Raw genomic sequence first — 18,055 nt, forward strand, 5'->3', positions numbered from 1 at the left:
GGGGCGCTCGCTTGGGTCTCCTTTCCTCTCTGTCCCGGAGACCCAGGCGGCCGTCCCGGCCCTGGTGCAGCCGTATATTTTTTGGCGTGTAATTATAACCTCCCCAAATTGCACGGTGTATTGTGGATTATTGTCAGCGAGCTTTTTCTTTTTCCAACCAACGTGGCTCTTCAAATGTGGAAACAGCCATGGAGGCGTGCCAGAGGGGAGGAAGAAAGGGGAGAGGGAAAGAAAGGAGAGAAAGAATAGGCGAAAAGAAAGTAAAAGATGGAAATAAAGTAAAAAAAAAAAAAAAAAACAAACACCAAGTTTGGGGTGCCCTGCTGAGTTTCTTGGGGGGTCGGTGTTCCCCTGTCCCGCACGGGGCTCATGGCATGGGTGCTGCTGGTGCAGCCCGTGCTGCTCGGCCTGTGGGGCTTGGTGGGCGCTGGGCACTGAGGGTCCTCATGGGGACAGCCCCGGGGTGTGGGTGGGGGGCACGGTGTGGGGGCGCAGCCAGGAGCGGGTGCTTGCACCCCAAATTCCCCGCCCCAGCATCCGGCGTCGCGCCGGGACTGCGTGGCACCGGGGTCCCCAAGGCGGCCACCTCGCCGTCCCCACCCTACCCAGCCACATCCTCACCCCGTAACTTTGGGACACCCCCAAAACCCCCCCCCAAAACCCCCCAAAAACCCACCCCAACTCCCCCCAACCCCCTTTCCTTGACACTCCCCATCCCCACATCCCAACCACGCCGGGGTCCCCGTCCCAGCGCCCCGCTTCGGGGTGCCGTGTGTGTGCGTGTGCGGGGAGGGGGGGGGGAAAAAAGGGGGGAGCGCGGGTGCCCCCGACGCGCGGGGCCCCGCTGATTGGCCGAGGGGCCGTCCAAAATTCCCCGTGCGCTCCCGCGCAGGCTGCGATGGGTCCCACCTCTCCCCGCCGCCGCACCGTATATAAGGGGAGGCGAAGCAGTGGGAAAGGCAGTAGGAAGTTTCTGCTGGGGTCTGGATTGGAGCTACAGAGTGAGACCGGCCCTGAATGACCCGAACCTAAGACAAAGAGGCCCAAAGAGTCTACATGTCTAATATTTAGACATGTTCAGCTTTGTGGATTCTCGGTTACTGCTGTTGATAGCAGCGACTGTACTACTCACCCGCGGGCAAGGAGAAGAGGACAGTAAGTAGCCGCGGGGGTCTCGCGCCCTCCACCGCCGGCGGGGGACGGGTGGGCTTCGACGCCTCGGCCTCGGGACGGGGCGAAAAGCGGTGTGCGTCCTGCAAAAAAAAAGTGGAAAAATTAATTTAAAAAGTGGCTGGGGGTAGAAAAGAGAGGGGCTGGGTCGGCAAAAGGAAAGGCGAAGGGACGCGGAGGGGAGCGGGGCGCCCTGGGGTGCCGGGGCGGCCGGCCAAGAGGGAGGGAGAGGAGGGTGGAGGGAGAAGGGGCGGAGGAGACGGGAAAGGGGGGAAAAGAGCGAGGGGGGAGAGCAAGGGGAAGCGGGGAGGAGGGGGGGGGGGCCGGCCGCCGGCTCTGCAAAAGCCATCAGGAAAGAATTAGAAAAGTCTCAGATGATTCATAAGGAAAATGTTTCGGCAGCCCGTAAAGTCGGGGCTGTCTAGACAGCGCTTCGTGGGCTGGGGGACGCCACGCCGCTGTGTCCCCCCCTCCCCACCGCCAACCCTGCCCCTGCTGGGGACACCTCGGCGGGGCTGGGGGTGCGGGGTGGGCCGGGGGGCACGGCTGGGGTCACCCCCCCCAACCCCGCTGGCGTGTCCCCCCCTGTGCCCCGCTGGAGCCTTCGCCTGCCTGCGCCTGCCACCTGCAGGCGTGGGGACACGGGGGACCCTGGGACAGCGCCAGGCCTGGGGCACTGCGGCCGCTGCCCTTTGCGTGTTTCCCGATTTTGTCATTTTTTGGGGTTTTGGGTAGTTTATTTTTTCTTTTTTTTTTCTTTTTTTTTTTTTTTCTTTTTCTTTTGGGTCCTTTTCTCCCCGCGTTTTGCATCGCGTTTTGCAAGGCGCCTTTTGCGTTTGGCAACGTCCATTTTGCAACGCGCCTTTTGTATTTTTGGGTTTTCTTTTTTTTTTTTCTTTACTTTTTTTTGTGTTTGTTTCTTTTTTTTTTTTTTTTTTTTTTTTTTTTTGGTGGAGGGGGAGAGCGTTTCACATTTTTCTAAACATTTGCTGCATTTTTACCCTTTCCTCTTGGCCACCGGCGGGGTGGAGCAGGGGGGCAGAATCCCCGGGTCGGGGTGACCCCGCATCCCCTCCCCGGCCCCCCCAGCCCCGCTGCGAGGCCGCCCCAAGCCCTGGCACCCCGCCCTGCGCTCCACAGCCCCCCTCTGCCTGCAGCCTCTGGACGCTGCTCATTCTGGCCTGATCCGGCCCCATCCTGGCTCTGATTTCAGCCCAGATGTGGGGGCCAGCCCTCCAGCCTCGCCTCACCCCCCTCCCTGCTTTGCGCCGAGCCTTTGCGCCCCAGGCATCGCCTGCACGAAGCCCCCCGAGCCCCCCGGTATTTTCCTTGGCCCCCGCGGGCCAGGACGCAGCAACTGGCTGGGGGTTTTGTTTAAATTCCAGAGTAAGTGGGAAGAGTTTATTGTGGCGGTGCTTTTCCTGTGTCACCGAGACGGGCTGATGAGAACCAGATGAAGGGAGCGAAGCTGCAGGAGCGGGAGGCGGAGAGGAGAGAGGGGGGGGGGGATCCCGGGGATGGTGGTGGTGGGGGGAGCGCGGAGCCGTGCCCCTGACGCCCCCGCACCCTTGCCCCCGTTCTCCCAGTCCAGACTGGAAGCTGCGTACAGGATGGGCTCACGTACAACGACAAGGATGTGTGGAAACCCGAGCCCTGCCAGATCTGCGTCTGCGACAGCGGCAACATCCTCTGCGACGAGGTGATCTGCGAGGACACCTCCGACTGCCCCAACGCTGAGATCCCCTTCGGAGAGTGCTGCCCCATCTGTCCCGACACCGACGGTACCGTGTCCCCCCCCAAATCCCCCCGGGGATGGGCGCTGGGTGGGTGCTCAGCCCCTCTAAACGCTCTCCTTTCTCCCGCAGCCTCCCCAGTCTACCCAGAAAGCGCTGGAGTAGAGGTAACCACACTCCCCCCCCCCCAAAAAAAAAAATATATATATAAAAAATAACCAAATCCTTGATGTTGCCCCATTTTGGGGATGAACCCAACCACCCCTCTCGCCTCTCCCCAACAGGGTCCTAAGGGAGACACCGGTCCCAAAGGAGACAGGGTGGGTACCACCGCCGCCAGCACCCCGCTCCCTGGACACCCCCTGCCTGGGGCGCCCCACTGGAGCTCAACCTCTCCTTGTCCCCCCCCCCCAGGGACTCCCCGGCCCCCCTGGCAGAGATGGCATCCCTGGACAGCCTGGCCTCCCGGGACCCCCAGGCCCTCCAGGACCTCCAGGCCTCGGCGGAGTGAGTATGGGGGGGTCCCCCCAGCCGTGAACCCCCCCCCGTATACTCTAGGGATGCTCGTGCCATGCTCAGCCCCTTTTATTTCTTCCTTCCCCCCCCCCCGCAGAACTTCGCTCCTCAAATGTCCTACGGCTACGATGAGAAATCCGGCGGCATGGCTGTGCCCGGCCCCATGGTGAGCACCGGGGTGGCACGCGGCACCCATGGGTGGGGAGGGGTCGTAGGGGGGTGAAACGATGGGGATGGGGAGGGTGGCATGGGGCGGTGGTGCCCAGGGTGCTGCCGAGGGGTGGGGGGCGCAGTGGGGGCAGGGATGGGGATGGGGGGTGATGGGGACTGGGATGGGGTGGGGATGGGGACAGCAAGAGGTGGTCGTGGGGACAGAGGTGAGGGTGGGTGCTGGTGGGGACTGGGATGGGGTGGGGACTGGGATAGGGATGGGGACTTCAATGGGGCAGCAATGGGGACATCAGTGGGGTAGCAGTGGGGACATGGATGTTATAGTGGTGGGACAGAGATGGGGTGGTGATGGGGACATCGATGAGGTAGCGATGGGGACATCAATAGGGTGGCTATAGGGCAGGGATGGAGAAATCAGGAGGTTAGCAATGGGACAGGGCTGGAGTGACAATGGGGACATCAAGAGGGTGGCAATGGGGACATCAAGAGGGTGGCAATGGGGACATCAATATGGCAGCAATGGGGGCATCAGTAGGGCAGCAATGGCACAGGGATGGGGTGGTGATGGAGACAGGGGCACTGCTGGTGGGGGACAGAGACGGGTGGCAGTGGGGACAGCACTGGGGTGGCAATGGGACAGGGGCAGGGTGGTGATGGGGACATCAATGGGGCAGCAATGGGGGCATAAATAGGGTAGTGGCAGGGATGGGGAGGTGGTGGGGACAAGAATAGGGTGGTGATGGGGTCAGGGATGGGGTGACAAGAGGGACGTCAGTGGGACGGGGATGGGGACGGGGACGGGGACGGGGTGCCTGGCACCCACTCAGCACCTCTTCCTTTTCTCCCTTCCAGGGTCCAGCTGGTCCCCGCGGTCTCCCTGGCCCTCCTGGTGCTCCCGTGAGTATCTCCTCCTCCTCCTCCTCTTCCTCTTCCTCCTCCTCCTCCTCCCTTCCCCTAGCTTCTTTCTGGGACCAGCAGCCCCAGGGCCCCCCCTGGCATGGGGCCCCATGGTGGCGAGGGGGGGAATGGGGTGTGTGAGGACGCAGCATCCCCGTGGATGTGTCACGATACAAGTCCATATGGGGGGGGGTGGGGGTGTCCAACACTGCCTGCGGGGGCTTCAGTCCCATCTTTCTCCTTTTCTAACCCATTTTTCCCCCATTTTTTGTTTCCTTTTCCCCACAAAACCATAGGGTCCTCAAGGTTTCCAAGGTCCCCCCGGTGAACCCGGAGAGCCCGGTGCCTCTGTAAGTCTGGCTGATGTGCTGCAGCAGCACGTCCCCCCCCCGGGCTGGGGGGGGGCTGAGGCACCCCCGTGTGTGTCTCCCCCCCCCCCAGCATGGCCAGGAGCCACTGGAGGGGGCAGCGGGGTGCCCTGCACCCACAGCACCCTCACCCCCCACCTCACCTCTCTCCTAGGGTCCCATGGGCCCCCGTGGTCCAGCTGGCCCCCCCGGCAAGAACGGCGATGATGTAAGTGGGATGGGGATGGGGTCAACCCCTGATCCCATGGGTTTGGGGTCTGGTGGCACTGCCACCCCCCCCCCAGGGCTCGATGCCTGCCCTGGGGACGTGCCACCCACCAGGCGTCCTTCTCTGTAGGGTGAAGCTGGCAAGCCTGGCCGTCCCGGGGAGCGTGGCCCCCCCGGCCCCCAGGTGAGCTGCTCCCCACGGGGAGACCCCAAGCAGGGTGGCAAAGCCGAGGCCGTGCCACTTCCCTGGGGACGAGGGCGTGGGGACACCCCCACTGCCCCCACCCCCCCCCCAGAGCATCTCCGTCACCCCCATCCTTTTCCCCTAGGGTGCCCGTGGTCTGCCAGGAACCGCCGGCCTGCCGGGCATGAAGGGACACAGAGTGAGTCCTTCCCCCAGCCAGACACCACATTTCGGGAGCTGCGGGTGACCCAAATTCGGGGTGCACCCCGAGGGACCCCAGCCCCGAGGCCGGGGGTGAAGCTGGGGACGGGTGTCCCCGACGGCTTCGCCCCCAAGGGGCTGGGGACGCGGCGAGGTCCCCTCCTCACCCCGCTCTCCCCTCTCCTGCTCCCCAGGGTTTCAGCGGTCTGGACGGTGCCAAGGGTGAGCCTGGTCCTGCTGGCCCCAAGGTGAGGAGGCCGGGGAGGCCCAGCCCTGGTCAGGGTCTCACTTCTCCCTTTTTTTTTTTGATGCAGAAAACCCATTTTTACGCCTTTTTATTTTCCTAGGGTGAGCCTGGCAGCCCCGGTGAGAATGGTGCTCCTGGGCAGATGGTGAGTGCTGGCTGGGAAATACCGGGGGTGGGGGGGGCACACACAGAGCCTCCACCAGCAAAAGAGGCCGGGGTGGGGGGCACGGCGCATCCCCGGGGATGCAGAGCCAGGGATGCTCGGGGTGGGGGCTTCCCCTCGCTGCGGGCAAGGGGGGCGCACGGAGAGGTTACGGGAGGGGAAAGCGGCTGCGAGATAAAGAGATAAAGAGATAAAAACGTCTCCTTTTTGTCCCCCCCCAGGGTCCTCGAGGGCTTCCCGGCGAGAGAGGCCGTCCCGGTCCCTCCGGCCCTGCTGTGAGTACGCGCTCGGGGCAGGGCTGAGCCCCCCTCCTGCCCTCCTGCTGGTGGGCAACGCTCAGGGCTGCCTCTGTCCCGCAGGGTGCTCGCGGTAACGACGGTGCTCCCGGTGCTGCTGGTCCTCCCGTGAGTAACCCCGATCCCCCCCCCACGACCCCGAGAACCCCCGTGGAGGGGTCTCCTCCGTGGAGATCTCCTCCTAAATCTGCTCTCGGGGAATCCTGGCCGGGCTCCAGGGCTCTGGAAAAGCCCGATGCGAGGGGTGTGATGGCTTCTGATGCGTGTCCCCCTTTCTCCTATCTAGGGTCCAACTGGTCCCGCCGGCCCCCCCGGCTTCCCCGGTGCTGCTGGTGCTAAGGTAGGACCTACACACGATCCTAGAGGTGGGGCCCCCAGCTCCTGGCTGGGAGATGCTGGGGGAAATGGGGCAGGGAAATGGGGGAGTGAGCGTCGAGAGGGCTTCACGTGGCCCGAGCGGTGCCCAGAGGTGGCCAGGGCCAAGGGGGACGGTGCCAAGGGGGTGGGTGCCAAGGGGGCCGGTGCCAAAGTGGCCAATGTTGAGGTGGCCCGTGCCAAGGTGGCCAAAGCCAAGGTGGCCAAAGCCAAGGTGGCCCATCCCGAGGTGGCCAACGCCAAGGTGTCCGGTGCCGAGGTGGCTGCTCTTCCCATCAGCAGCACAGAGGTGGCACCTTGCCCCATCTCCGGCGCCTCTCCAGGCTGCAGGGTGTTGCCTTCGTGGGAAACTAGGCCAAGGATGGAGAAGAAAATCAATCGTCTGCTTCTGGGTTTTCATAGCAGCCCCCGCACTCACGGCTCTTCCTCTCTCCTCTTCCTCCCCAGGGTGAAACCGGTCCCCAAGGTGCTCGTGGCAGCGAAGGTCCTCAGGGTGCTCGTGGTGAGCCCGGTCCCCCCGGCCCCGCTGGCGCTGCTGGTCCTGCTGTAAGTGGCCCCCGATGGCGCCCTGCCCTTCGGCCTCACGCCCTCCTGGCCCCGGCGTAACCCTCCTCTTCCTCTTTCTCTCCGGCAGGGCAACCCCGGTGCTGACGGTCAACCTGGTGCCAAGGGTGCAACCGTGAGTGTCCCCCCCCTGCCTCGCCGCCTGGCTCGGGGACCTCCCTGCAGCGCCCTCACCACCTCTTCTGCCTCTCCTAGGGTGCCCCCGGCATCGCTGGCGCTCCCGGCTTCCCCGGTGCCCGCGGTCCCTCCGGACCCCAGGGTCCCAGCGGTGCCCCCGGTCCCAAGGGTAACAGCGTGAGTATCCCCCGCTGTCTCCGTCCACTTCTGCCCCTCACCAGGAGCTCGGCCCTTTGCTCTGGGGCTGGATCCTCGTCCCTTTGCTCCTGGGGGACGGCTCCAGGGCTGGATCCATCCTTGGGCTCCTGTCCCACCTCCTCTGCCCTGCTGGCAGCCCCCTGGGAGGCATGGAGCATCTCTCCCCCCGCAGAGGGTCGGGGCAGGATGGGGCTCACGGTTCCCTTTGCTCATCCACCCGGTGCTGAGCATCTTTCTTTCCTTTTTCCTTCCACCTCCAGGGCGAACCCGGTGCCCCAGGCAACAAGGGAGACACCGGTGCCAAAGGCGAACCCGTAAGTGCCCCCCCCGGCAGCGCCAGGACTCGGCACCTCCCCGGCTGGCTGCACCCTGCAGGCTCTCACCCTTTTGCCTCCTTCCCCAGGGTCCTGCTGGTGTCCAGGGCCCCCCCGGCCCCGCTGGTGAGGAAGGCAAGAGAGGAGCCCGTGGTGAGCCCGGCCCCGCTGGGCTTCCCGGTCCTGCTGGCGAAAGAGTGAGTGGGAGCCATCCCCGGCGTGTCCCCATCGTGTCCCTGTCCCCATCCTCATCCTCCCCCCGTCTCTGCACACCCCATCCAGTGTCTGAGCCTGGGGGGCTCTCTCTGGGGGTCTGGTGCTGTCCCCAGTGGCACCCAACCCACTCTGAGACCCCCCCAAAACCCCTGGTGGAGCATCTCACGAGCCACCAGGGCTGCTCCCTGCAGGCTCAGCCCCACATCACCCCCTTCCCCGAGCCCCCCACACCCCCCACATCCACCCTGACCCCTCTCCTGTCCCTCGCAGGGTGCTCCCGGCAGCCGTGGCTTCCCTGGTGCTGACGGCATCGCTGGTCCCAAGGTAGGTGCCCCCCCTCTCCTTCCTGCACAGGGCACGGTGCCGTGTCCCCAACAGGGCTGCGGGGGACGTGGTGCACTTGTCACCCCCCCCACACCCCCCAATTGGGGTCAGGCGGTGCCGAAGCCGCTGCTGTGCCACCACCTCGCCCCGTGGCACGGCTCCTGCCCCCGTCCCCGCTGCCGCCCTGCAGCCGGGCTCACTGCTGTCCCTTTCCCTCCAGGGTCCCCCCGGCGAGCGCGGCTCCCCCGGCCCCGTCGGCCCCAAGGGCTCTCCCGGTGAAGCTGGCCGCCCCGGTGAACCCGGTCTCCCCGGTGCCAAGGTGAGCGTGGCAGGGGCACGGCGTGGAGGGGCTGGGGACAGCCTGGTGGCCCCCTTCCAAGGGTCACCGGGCTATGGGGGAGGTCACTCTCCACACCGCTCGCTCGCTGGAGCATCTCCCACGGCCAGCAGCGCCCCGGTGCCTGATGTCCTAACCCCCCCCTTGCTCCTTTCTAGGGTCTTACTGGGAGCCCTGGCAGCCCCGGTCCCGATGGCAAGACTGGTCCCCCCGTAAGTAGCACCCACCACCCGCCCCGCTCCCCCCTTGGCTCCCCGTGCCCTTTGCTAACGGGGTCTTTGCTCCCCCCACTTTAGGGTCCCGCTGGTCAAGACGGCCGCCCCGGCCCCCCAGGCCCACCCGGAGCCAGAGGCCAAGCCGGCGTGATGGGTTTCCCTGGTCCCAAAGGTGCTGCGGTGAGTACAGACGGGAGCTGCGTCCCTCGTGGGGCTGCTCGAGCCCGGGGTGCCTGCCCCACGGACACTGGGGTGCTCCACGAGGGCTCCCCACCCGGGAGGGCTGCGGGTGGGCACGAGGAGCAGGCACCCAGCGAGGGGTGGCTCAGGGGACCCACGGGGTTTGTGCAGCCCGCAGGCTTGGTCCCGTGGGTGCTGTGGTCTCGGCGTGGGTCTCATCCCGCTCTCTCTTTTGCTTTTAGGGTGAGCCTGGCAAACCCGGTGAGAGAGGTGCTCCCGGCCCCCCTGGCGCTGTTGTGAGTATCCCCGAGGGGCTGGGGGTGTGTGGGGCTGGGGACGGCTCCAAGGGGGGAACCTGCCACGCCGAGCTGTGGTGGCCAGGACTCAGGGCTGGCGGCTGCCAGCGCCCCTGGAGCGGGGACAGCAGGGAGGTGACGTGGCCGCGGGCAGCTCGCCGCCGCTCCTCTGCTCCTTGGAAGGATGCTACGGCCAAATCCAGCTCCAAACACCGCTCGGGGTGCAGAGCCCCGGCGGGTTCACCTCTCTAAAATCACCTGGAGGTGGCGGGCGAGCTCTGAGCACCCTCTTTCTCCCCTCCCCTCTGCAGGGTGCTGCTGGCAAAGACGGCGAAGCTGGTGCCCAAGGTCCCCCCGGCCCTACTGTGAGTACCGTGGTGCCCGATGCCACCCAGCGCCACGCTCGGCTGCTGGAGCAGGAGCTCTGGAGCCCCCCACCCGGCCTCACGTTTCTCCCCTCTCCCCCAGGGTCCCGCTGGAGAAAGAGGTGAACAAGGTCCTGCTGGTGCCCCCGGCTTCCAGGTGAGGGGGGTCCCCTCTCCCTGCAAGGGGACGAACGCCACGTGGCGGTGGCAGTGCCACCTCCCTCCCTCGGTGGCTCACCTCGCCACGTCTCACCTCCTCCTCCTCTTCTTCCTCTTCCTCCGCAGGGTCTGCCAGGCCCCGCTGGCCCCCCTGGTGAGGCTGGCAAGCCCGGTGAGCAGGTGAGTGCGGGCAACACCATGCCCCCCCCTCCATCCCCCCTGTCCCCAGGGCCACCTTGCGTGTCCCCATCCCCGCGCTAACTCCTGCAACCTCTGCCTCCATCACAGGGTGTCCCCGGAGATGCTGGTGCCCCCGGTCCTGCTGGTGCCAGAGTAAGTTGACCCCCCGCTCATCCCCGAGATGGATTTTGGCCCCCCAGTGCCCCGCTGATGTGCTCAGCTCCTTTGCTTCCCCTCCTGCAGGGCGAGAGAGGTTTCCCTGGTGAACGCGGTGTCCAAGGTCCCCCTGGTCCCCAGGGTCCTCGTGGTGCTAATGGTGCTCCCGGTAACGATGGTGCTAAGGTAGGTGCGAAGTCTCTGCCCTCCAGGACATCTCCAGGAAGGAATTTTCTCCACCAAAGCGGCGCTGATTGCTCGCTAATTCCTCTTTTCCATCTCTCTTGCCCAGGGTGATGCTGGTGCTCCCGGTGCCCCCGGAAACCAAGGGCCCCCCGGTCTGCAGGGGATGCCCGGAGAACGTGGTGCTGCCGGCCTGCCAGGCGCCAAGGGTGACAGAGTACGTGTCCCCGAGATCCCGACGTGTCCCCTCCGTCCTCTGCTCGCAGCCCTGGCCCCTCCTGCAGCCGCTCGCCCCCCCCCCCGCTGGGGCTCCCCTGAGCAAAGCCGGAGCCACGGGGATGGGATGCTCGGGGACGCTCGTGTCCCTTGGGGACAGCCCCTTGCTGCGAGCTGGGAGCTGAGCCCTGCTCTGCTGCATGGCCAAGGAGGAGGAGGAGGATGGGCTCAGCCCCTCTGGGGATGATGAAGACCCTGGGGTGCAGAGCAGTGGGGTGCCCCCCCTAGGTTGGAGCTCCGCAGGTAACCCCGCTGTGTCTTCTCCTCCCAGGGCGACCCCGGTCCCAAAGGTGCTGATGGCGCTCCTGGCAAAGACGGTCTCCGAGGCTTGACTGGCCCCATTGGCCCCCCCGGCCCCGCTGGTGCTCCTGGTGACAAGGTAGGGACGTCCCTTGGCCGGACCCTGTGCCGGGGAGGTGGCCCCGCGCCCCCCGTGCCACCTCCTCGCCACGGCTCTAACCTCGGGGTCTTTCCTCGTGTCCCCCTGCCAGGGTGAAGCCGGTCCCCCCGGTCCTGCTGGTCCCACTGGTGCCCGTGGTGCTCCCGTAAGTGTCCCGGCACCCCGAGGGCTGGCCTGCCATCAAGTGGCCACCCCTTGCCATCAAGTGGCCACCCCTTGCCGGCGGTGGCCGTCCCCTGCCCGGCGTGACGCCCGCTCTTTTGCCTTCTCCCCTAGGGTGACCGCGGCGAGCCCGGCCCCCCCGGTCCTGCTGGATTTGCTGGCCCTCCCGTAAGTGCTTCTCCCTCCCCCGTGGGCCTGATCCTGCACCATCATCACCGCCGTGAGCGGGGATGAAGCTGTGCCCCCCCCCCCCGCTCACCGTGCCGCGCTCTCCCGCAGGGTGCCGACGGCCAGCCTGGTGCTAAAGGCGAAACTGGCGATGCTGGAGCCAAGGGTGACGCCGGCCCCCCCGGCCCCGCTGGCCCCACTGGTGCTCCTGGCCCTGCTGTAAGTCGTGCCCCCCCCCTGCCCCATGTCCCCCTTGGATCTGGCCCCTCTGTGTGGCTCACCCTCCTCTTCCTCCTCTTCCTCAGGGTGCTGTTGGTGCTCCCGGTCCCAAAGGTGCTCGCGGTAGCGCTGGACCCCCTGTAAGTACCAGCCTGGCTCTTGTATGTGGGGGGGGGGGAACGGGGCTGTGCAGCCCCTGGGGGATGGGGTTGGGTGCGTGCACCCATGGGTGGCTCGGCCCTTCCTGCCTCTTGCTCCCCAAAATGTGTGTGAGCACCCCAAAGCCCTTTGGGAGGACGGTGCCCGGAGAAGGGGGGGCGTCATCTTATAGGGGATGGAACGGATGGAAAAATGGGGGGGTACACTCACCCCCCTAAACCTGCAGCTGCTCCCCACCCCCGGGGATGAGCGCTCTCCTCCTGGCCACCAGCCCCAGGGCTCCCCATGGTGGCCCTCAGCCAGGGGACGGTCCCCTGGCCCCGGACCCCGCAGTCGGTGCCAGGATGCGGCCCCGCGCCTGACTCCAGCTTCTCCCCCTTGCAGGGTGCTACTGGTTTCCCTGGTGCTGCTGGAAGAGTTGGACCCCCCGGCCCCTCTGTGAGTACCGTGTCCCCCCCCCGAAGGGGTGAGACGTGTGGCAGGAGGTGGGGGGGGGACAGGAGGGTGCTGGCACCATGGGGATGCCGGGCACGGGTCCAGCCGGCTCCACGCGGCCACCTTGGCCCACTTGGCACCGGGACGCCCCTGGCCGCCCTTCAGGCAGTGGTGACGGCGAGGGGGGGGCCCTGAGCTGAGGCATCAGCCTGACGGCATCACCCCCCCCCACTCCTACCCAGGGTAACATCGGCCTCCCCGGCCCCCCCGGCCCCAGCGGCAAGGAAGGTGGCAAAGGACCCCGCGGTGAGACTGGCCCCGCTGGCCGCCCCGGTGAGCCCGGACCTGCCGGCCCCCCCGGACCCCCTGGTGAAAAAGGCTCCCCCGGCGCTGACGGCCCCATTGTAAGTCACCCCCCTGACCCCAAGTGATGTGACACCTTCACGGATACCAGGCAGGGTCACAGCCGACGTCCCTCGGTTGTCCCCTCCATGGGGAGGGAGGTGACGGCCGCTGCCACCCCCCTGAGGTGCTGTTCACCCCCCCCAGGGCGCTCCTGGCACCCCCGGACCCCAAGGTATCGCTGGCCAACGCGGTGTCGTCGGCCTCCCCGGACAGAGAGGCGAGAGAGGTTTCCCTGGGCTGCCCGGCCCCTCTGTGAGTACCCCCCCGCGGGACCCCCACCCCGGTCCCCAGCTCACCGGTGCGGCCCCCCTGAGGCTGGGGGATGCTCCCCGGTGTCCGACGCATCCCCGCGTGCTCTCCCCTCTGTAGGGTGAACCCGGCAAGCAAGGTCCCTCTGGTTCTCCTGGCGAGCGCGGTCCTCCCGGCCCCATGGGCCCCCCCGGCCTGGCTGGCCCCCCTGGCGAAGCTGGACGTGAGGTGAGCATCGGTGTGGTGCCGGGGGGTAAAGGGGGGGGGAACGTGGGTTTGCTGCGCTGAGCACGTGCCGGCTCGTGGCACCCATGGGTGCTGGGGTCAACGCCGGTGCCACCCAGGACCTCGTTAGCGCGCCCTAACGAGGGGTCTCTGCTCTCCCACAGGGTGCTCCCGGTGCTGAAGGTGCCCCCGGTCGCGATGGTGCTGCTGGTCCCAAGGTGAGTGCCCACGGCTGGGGTGCTGGGACGGGGCGCTGGGGCTGCGCTCGCCCGTGCTGAGCTCTCATCTTCCTCCTCTTCCTCCTCTTCCTCCTCCTCCTCGCAGGGTGACCGTGGTGAGACCGGCCCCGCTGGCCCCCCTGGTGCTCCCGGTGCCCCCGGCGCCCCCGGCCCCGTCGGTCCTGCTGGCAAGAACGGAGATCGCGGTGAGACCGTAAGTGATGCTCGGCCCAAGGAGACCCCCACCCACCTTCCCCACCCCCACGGTGCTCCAGGATCCGTCCTCTCCATCCCGTTACGGAGCAAGGGCTCCTCCTGCGAGGCCACGGCGGGGCAGAATCCGGCCCTGGGCTCGGCTCCCACCGCTAGAGGGAGATTCCCAGCCCGGGAAGGGATCGTGGGTGCCCTGCTCGGGGTGATGCTCCACCACCAAAAGTGGGGAACGCTCTGACCCGTCCCCTTCTCTCCCATCCCAGGGCCCCGCTGGTCCCGCTGGCCCCCCTGGTCCCGCTGGTGCTCGTGGTCCTGCTGTAAGTTGGTGTCCCCCCTGCGTCCTCCTTCGTGCTTCTGCATCCCCTTGGATGCGGGGGCAGTGGCTGGCCTGGCCCCCGCTCAGCCCCTCTCCTCCTCCTCCAACAGGGTCCCCAAGGTCCCCGTGGTGACAAAGGTGAAACCGGCGAGCAGGGTGACAGAGGCATGAAGGGTCACCGAGGCTTCTCCGGTCTCCAGGGCCCACCTGGTCCTCCTGTAAGTACCACGGGGTGACGGTGGCCGTGGGTGGTGCTGCCCCACGTCCCGGAGCAGAGCGAGGTGCCAACGGGCCCTTTTCTCCTCTCTCGCTTTGCACAGGGCGCTCCTGGTGAACAAGGTCCTTCTGGTGCTTCTGGTCCCGCTGGTCCACGAGTAAGTCCCCTCCTGAGCCACGACCCCCAGCCAGGGTTGGGGCATCCTCCTGGGGGCTGCACGGGGACCCGGTCCCCGATGTGATGCTGGGGACACCTCCGTGCTCACGGCCTCTTTGCTCCCGTAGGGTCCTCCTGGCTCCGCTGGTGCCGCCGGCAAAGACGGTCTCAATGGGCTGCCCGGCCCCATCGGTCCCCCCGGCCCCCGCGGTCGCACCGGCGATGTCGGCCCTGTTGTACGTATCCACCCTGCTGCTGCTCACCTGGAGCCTCCTGCCTTCGTCTGGTGCTCACCATCCTCCTCCTCCTCCCGCAGGGTCCCCCCGGCCCACCTGGCCCCCCAGGTCCTCCCGGCCCCCCCAGCGGCGGCTTCGACTTCAGCTTCCTGCCCCAGCCCCCCCAGGAGAAGGCCCACGACGGCGGGCGCTACTACCGAGCCGACGACGCCAACGTGATGCGCGACCGCGACCTGGAGGTGGACACCACCCTCAAGAGCCTGAGCCAGCAGATCGAGAACATCCGCAGCCCCGAGGGCACCCGCAAGAACCCAGCCCGGACCTGCCGCGACCTCAAGATGTGCCACGGCGACTGGAAGAGCGGTCAGTGCCCCGCGTCACCCTACGGTCATCTCACCGCTGTCCTTCCTACCTGCTCCTCACCTCCAAGTCTTGTGGCTGCTCTCACCTTCATCTCTCATGGGTCATCCTCACCTTCCTCACCTCCACCTCACCTCCATCCCTCTGATCTGCTCCTCACCTCCATCTCCTGTGCCCTCTACCTGCTCCTCTCCATCCCCTACACCCTCTACCTCCTCATCTCCATCCCTTGCACCCTCTCCCAGTTCCCCTCCATCCCTTGTACCCTCTCCCTGCTCCTCACCTCCATTCCCTGCACCCTCTCCCTGTTCCCCTCCATCCCCTACACCCTCTCCCTGCTCCCCTCCATCCCTTGCACCCTCTCCCAGTTCCCCTCCACCCCCTGCGCCCTCCACCTCTCCATCCTCCACCTCTCCAGGCTGCTCCTCGCCTCCATCCCCAGCCCCTCACCTCCATTCCTCGCCTCCATCCTTCCACCTACTCTCCATCCCGCTCCCCCCTTACCCTCCCTCGCCCCCCCTGACCCCGTCCCTTCCCCGCAGGCGAGTACTGGATCGACCCCAACCAAGGCTGCAACCTGGACGCCATCAAGGTCTACTGCAACATGGAGACGGGCGAGACCTGCGTCTACCCCACCCAGGCCACCATCGCCCAGAAGAACTGGTACCTCAGCAAGAACCCCAAGGAGAAGAAACACGTCTGGTTCGGCGAGACGATGAGCGACGGCTTCCAGGTGAGATGGGGGGCGCCGGGGGGGGGACACACGGACACAAAAATGGGGTGGGGACGATGAGCACCGCGGTGCCTAACGCTTCTTCCCCGGCAGTTCGAGTACGGCGGCGAGGGCTCCAACCCGGCCGACGTGGCCATCCAGCTGACCTTCCTCCGCCTGATGTCCACCGAGGCTGCCCAGAACATCACCTACCACTGCAAGAACAGCGTCGCCTACATGGACCAGGACACGGGCAACCTGAAGAAGGCCCTGCTCCTCCAGGGCGCCAACGAAATCGAGATCAGGGCCGAGGGCAACAGCAGGTTCACCTACGGCGTCACCGAGGACGGCTGCACGGTGAGCACGGACGGTGGGGTTTGGGGGGTTTGGGGAGGAGTTAGGGGGGATTCGTAGGGGTTTCGGGGGGATTTGGGGGTCCTGACTGCCCCCTTCTTGCAGAGTCACACCGGCGCCTGGGGCAAGACAGTCATCGAGTACAAGACGACAAAGACGTCCCGCCTGCCCATCATCGACTTGGCCCCCATGGACGTTGGAGCTCCGGACCAGGAATTCGGCATCGACATCGGCCCCGTCTGCTTCTTGTAAACCGGACCCCCCCCCCACGCGTAACAGGAGAGAGTAATAATAATAATAATAATAATAAAAAAAAAAAAAAACAGCCAAAAAAGGAGAAAATTTCACATGGACTTGAATTCGTGTCGGTTTCTATTCCAGCGTCTCTAAAATTATTTGCGTTTCCATAAAAAAAAAAAAAAAGCTAAAAAAAAAAATCAAAAAAAGCATTAAACCTAAAAAAAAAAAAAATAATAAAAAAATAAATGACTTTTCAAACAAAATAACCAGGAAGTGGGTTCGCTTGCTTGCCCTCCTCTCCTCCTCCTCCTCCTCCTCCTCCTCGGCGTCGGTCTGCCCTAAGCCCCGCGGACGGCACCGCTTGGGCTCCCCGACAGCGCCGAGCCCGCGATGCTCACACCCCACGGGGCCGCCCGCGCCGAGCCCCGGAGCCGGGGAGCACCCGAACGCAAACTCGGGCCGACCTTTCTCCACTGGGCTCTTTGCTACTTGCATTTCATTTTTTTTTCTCCTTTTTTCTTTTTTTTTTTTTTTTTGTTCCTGAAAGGAAGCCGTTTAACTCTCGGTTATAATCTGCTTCTTGTCGATGTTGGTTTTTTTTTTTCCCCTCTCTCTTCCCCCCTCCTTGTTGTTTTTTTTTTCTTTTTTTTCTTTTTTTTTTTTCTTTTGTTCAGGCAGCAAAAATAACACAACCCCGAGCAACCCGCGGGGACCTGGGAGCCCGGAGCCGCCACCACCCCGCTTTTTGCAGCCGAGCCCCGGTTCCGCAGGGGGGAGCTCCCCGAGTCCACCCCGACAGCCAAAGCCCTGGAGCGGAGCAAACCGGACCCATCAGTGCATATTCTCCTTTTCTGGAAGGCTACCTCACAGCTGTGGTTTTGGTTAATATTTTTTAAATTTTTTTTCAAGTAGTTTTAGTATTTTTTTTAACTTTTTTTTTTTTTTCAGCCGTGCCGGGACTTTCCTGCCAGGTTCAGAGCAAAGGTGCTAAGTTTTGTCTATTTTTTTTTTCCCTCTCCATTTTTGCTATTCTTTTTTTTTTTTTTTCCCTTCCGTTCAAGGTCCCCCTGGAGTTCTGGGGTTTCCTCCGCCCCCTCCCGGGACTTTTGTCCTGATTTTTGCTCTTTTATTTCGGTCCCATTTCAGAGGCTCAAGTGGCGCAAAGCCACCGAGCCGGGGACCGTCTGGTGCTACAGACACGGGGCTGCCTGAACGGATGCAAGTCTTGGGTTGATTTTTGAATTTCCCTCTAGTTTCATTATTTTTATTTTTATTTTTTTTAAAATTCCCCTTCATCCTTTTGCTGCCCGGGTCGACTTGTGAATTTTCTAAAGGTGCTATTTAACCCCACACCCCCACGCATCCTGACAGCGAGGCACGGAGGCAAATGCAAGGTCGAGCCAAAAAGCCTTGGAAGGGAAAGGAAAGCACGGGGAAAGCAGCCCAGGCTCCCGGGCTTCGCAGGTGGACTCCATCTCTGCTCTCATCTTCCAGCAGCTCTTTCTCCATCCATCCATCCATCCACACATCCATCCATCATCATCATCATCATCATCTCCCCTCGCTTCTCTGCCCCCCGCACCCTCCCAGCCTCTCTCCTCCTCTCTTGCCGTGCGGAGGGGCCGAACCCACCCCGACTGCCGGCCCATCTCCCGGCGAGGCGGATGCTCCAGGAGTCTGTACCTAGTTTGTATATGTATAATAATTTGAGATGTTTTTAATTATTTTGACTGCTGAAATAAAGCATGTGAAATGATCCGACAAACCTGTGCCGCTCGCGCCCTCGTCTCTCCCGCGCCGCCGGGGATGCTCGGGGATGGATTTGGGGATTGGGGTCGGGGAATGGGAGCCCCCCTCGCCGTGTCCTCACCGCTCTCCTCCTGCCACGCTTCTGCGCTCCCGTCCTCACCGCCCGCCCCTGAGCAGCCCCCACCGCCCCCCCCCCCACTCCTCCTCCTCCTCCTCCTCCCCGCTCAGACCAACAGAGAGGGGTGGGGGGACAG

At 64.7% G+C, this 18,055-nt stretch overlaps 1 protein-coding gene across 1 annotated transcript; it reads left to right on the forward strand.

The window, feature by feature from the left end:
* Nucleotides 1-879: 879 nt before the first annotated feature.
* On the forward strand, nt 880-16,318 carry COL1A1 (collagen type I alpha 1 chain). Its single transcript, XM_084496214.1, has 51 exons — nt 880-1,155; nt 2,757-2,951; nt 3,036-3,070; nt 3,188-3,223; nt 3,318-3,410; nt 3,517-3,585; nt 4,443-4,487; nt 4,784-4,837; nt 5,010-5,063; nt 5,193-5,246; nt 5,392-5,445; nt 5,642-5,695; nt 5,795-5,839; nt 6,079-6,132; nt 6,217-6,261; nt 6,440-6,493; nt 6,976-7,074; nt 7,163-7,207; nt 7,288-7,386; nt 7,668-7,721; nt 7,811-7,918; nt 8,208-8,261; nt 8,482-8,580; nt 8,757-8,810; nt 8,895-8,993; nt 9,236-9,289; nt 9,601-9,654; nt 9,758-9,811; nt 9,940-9,993; nt 10,102-10,146; nt 10,237-10,335; nt 10,442-10,549; nt 10,880-10,987; nt 11,100-11,153; nt 11,285-11,338; nt 11,450-11,557; nt 11,644-11,697; nt 12,101-12,154; nt 12,394-12,555; nt 12,701-12,808; nt 12,926-13,033; nt 13,195-13,248; nt 13,355-13,462; nt 13,725-13,778; nt 13,888-13,995; nt 14,098-14,151; nt 14,279-14,386; nt 14,467-14,749; nt 15,289-15,479; nt 15,573-15,815; nt 15,918-16,318. Exons 1-51 carry the CDS (start codon nt 1,074-1,076, stop codon nt 16,062-16,064), a joined length of 4,362 nt encoding a protein of 1,453 aa, XP_084352340.1. The 5' UTR covers nt 880-1,073; the 3' UTR covers nt 16,065-16,318.
* Nucleotides 16,319-18,055: the final 1,737 nt, after the last annotated feature.

This window comes from Aythya ferina (assembly GCF_964211825.1).
Source record: "Aythya ferina genome assembly, chromosome: 23".
In the NCBI taxonomy this organism is placed as follows: domain Eukaryota; kingdom Metazoa; phylum Chordata; class Aves; order Anseriformes; family Anatidae; genus Aythya; species Aythya ferina.

What these genes read in the sequence shown, in the direction of transcription:
- COL1A1 (XM_084496214.1), top strand. Translation starts at nt 1,074, where the DNA reads ATGTTCAGCTTTGTGGATTCTCGGTTACTGCTGTTGATAGCAGCGACT. An exon ending in CCGGTCCTGCTGGCGAAAGA is followed by an intron (nt 7,919 to 8,207) that starts GTGAGTGGGAGC and finishes TGTCCCTCGCAG; the next exon opens with GGTGCTCCCGGCAGCCGTGG. An exon ending in CCGGCGCTGACGGCCCCATT is followed by an intron (nt 12,556 to 12,700) that starts GTAAGTCACCCC and finishes CACCCCCCCCAG; the next exon opens with GGCGCTCCTGGCACCCCCGG.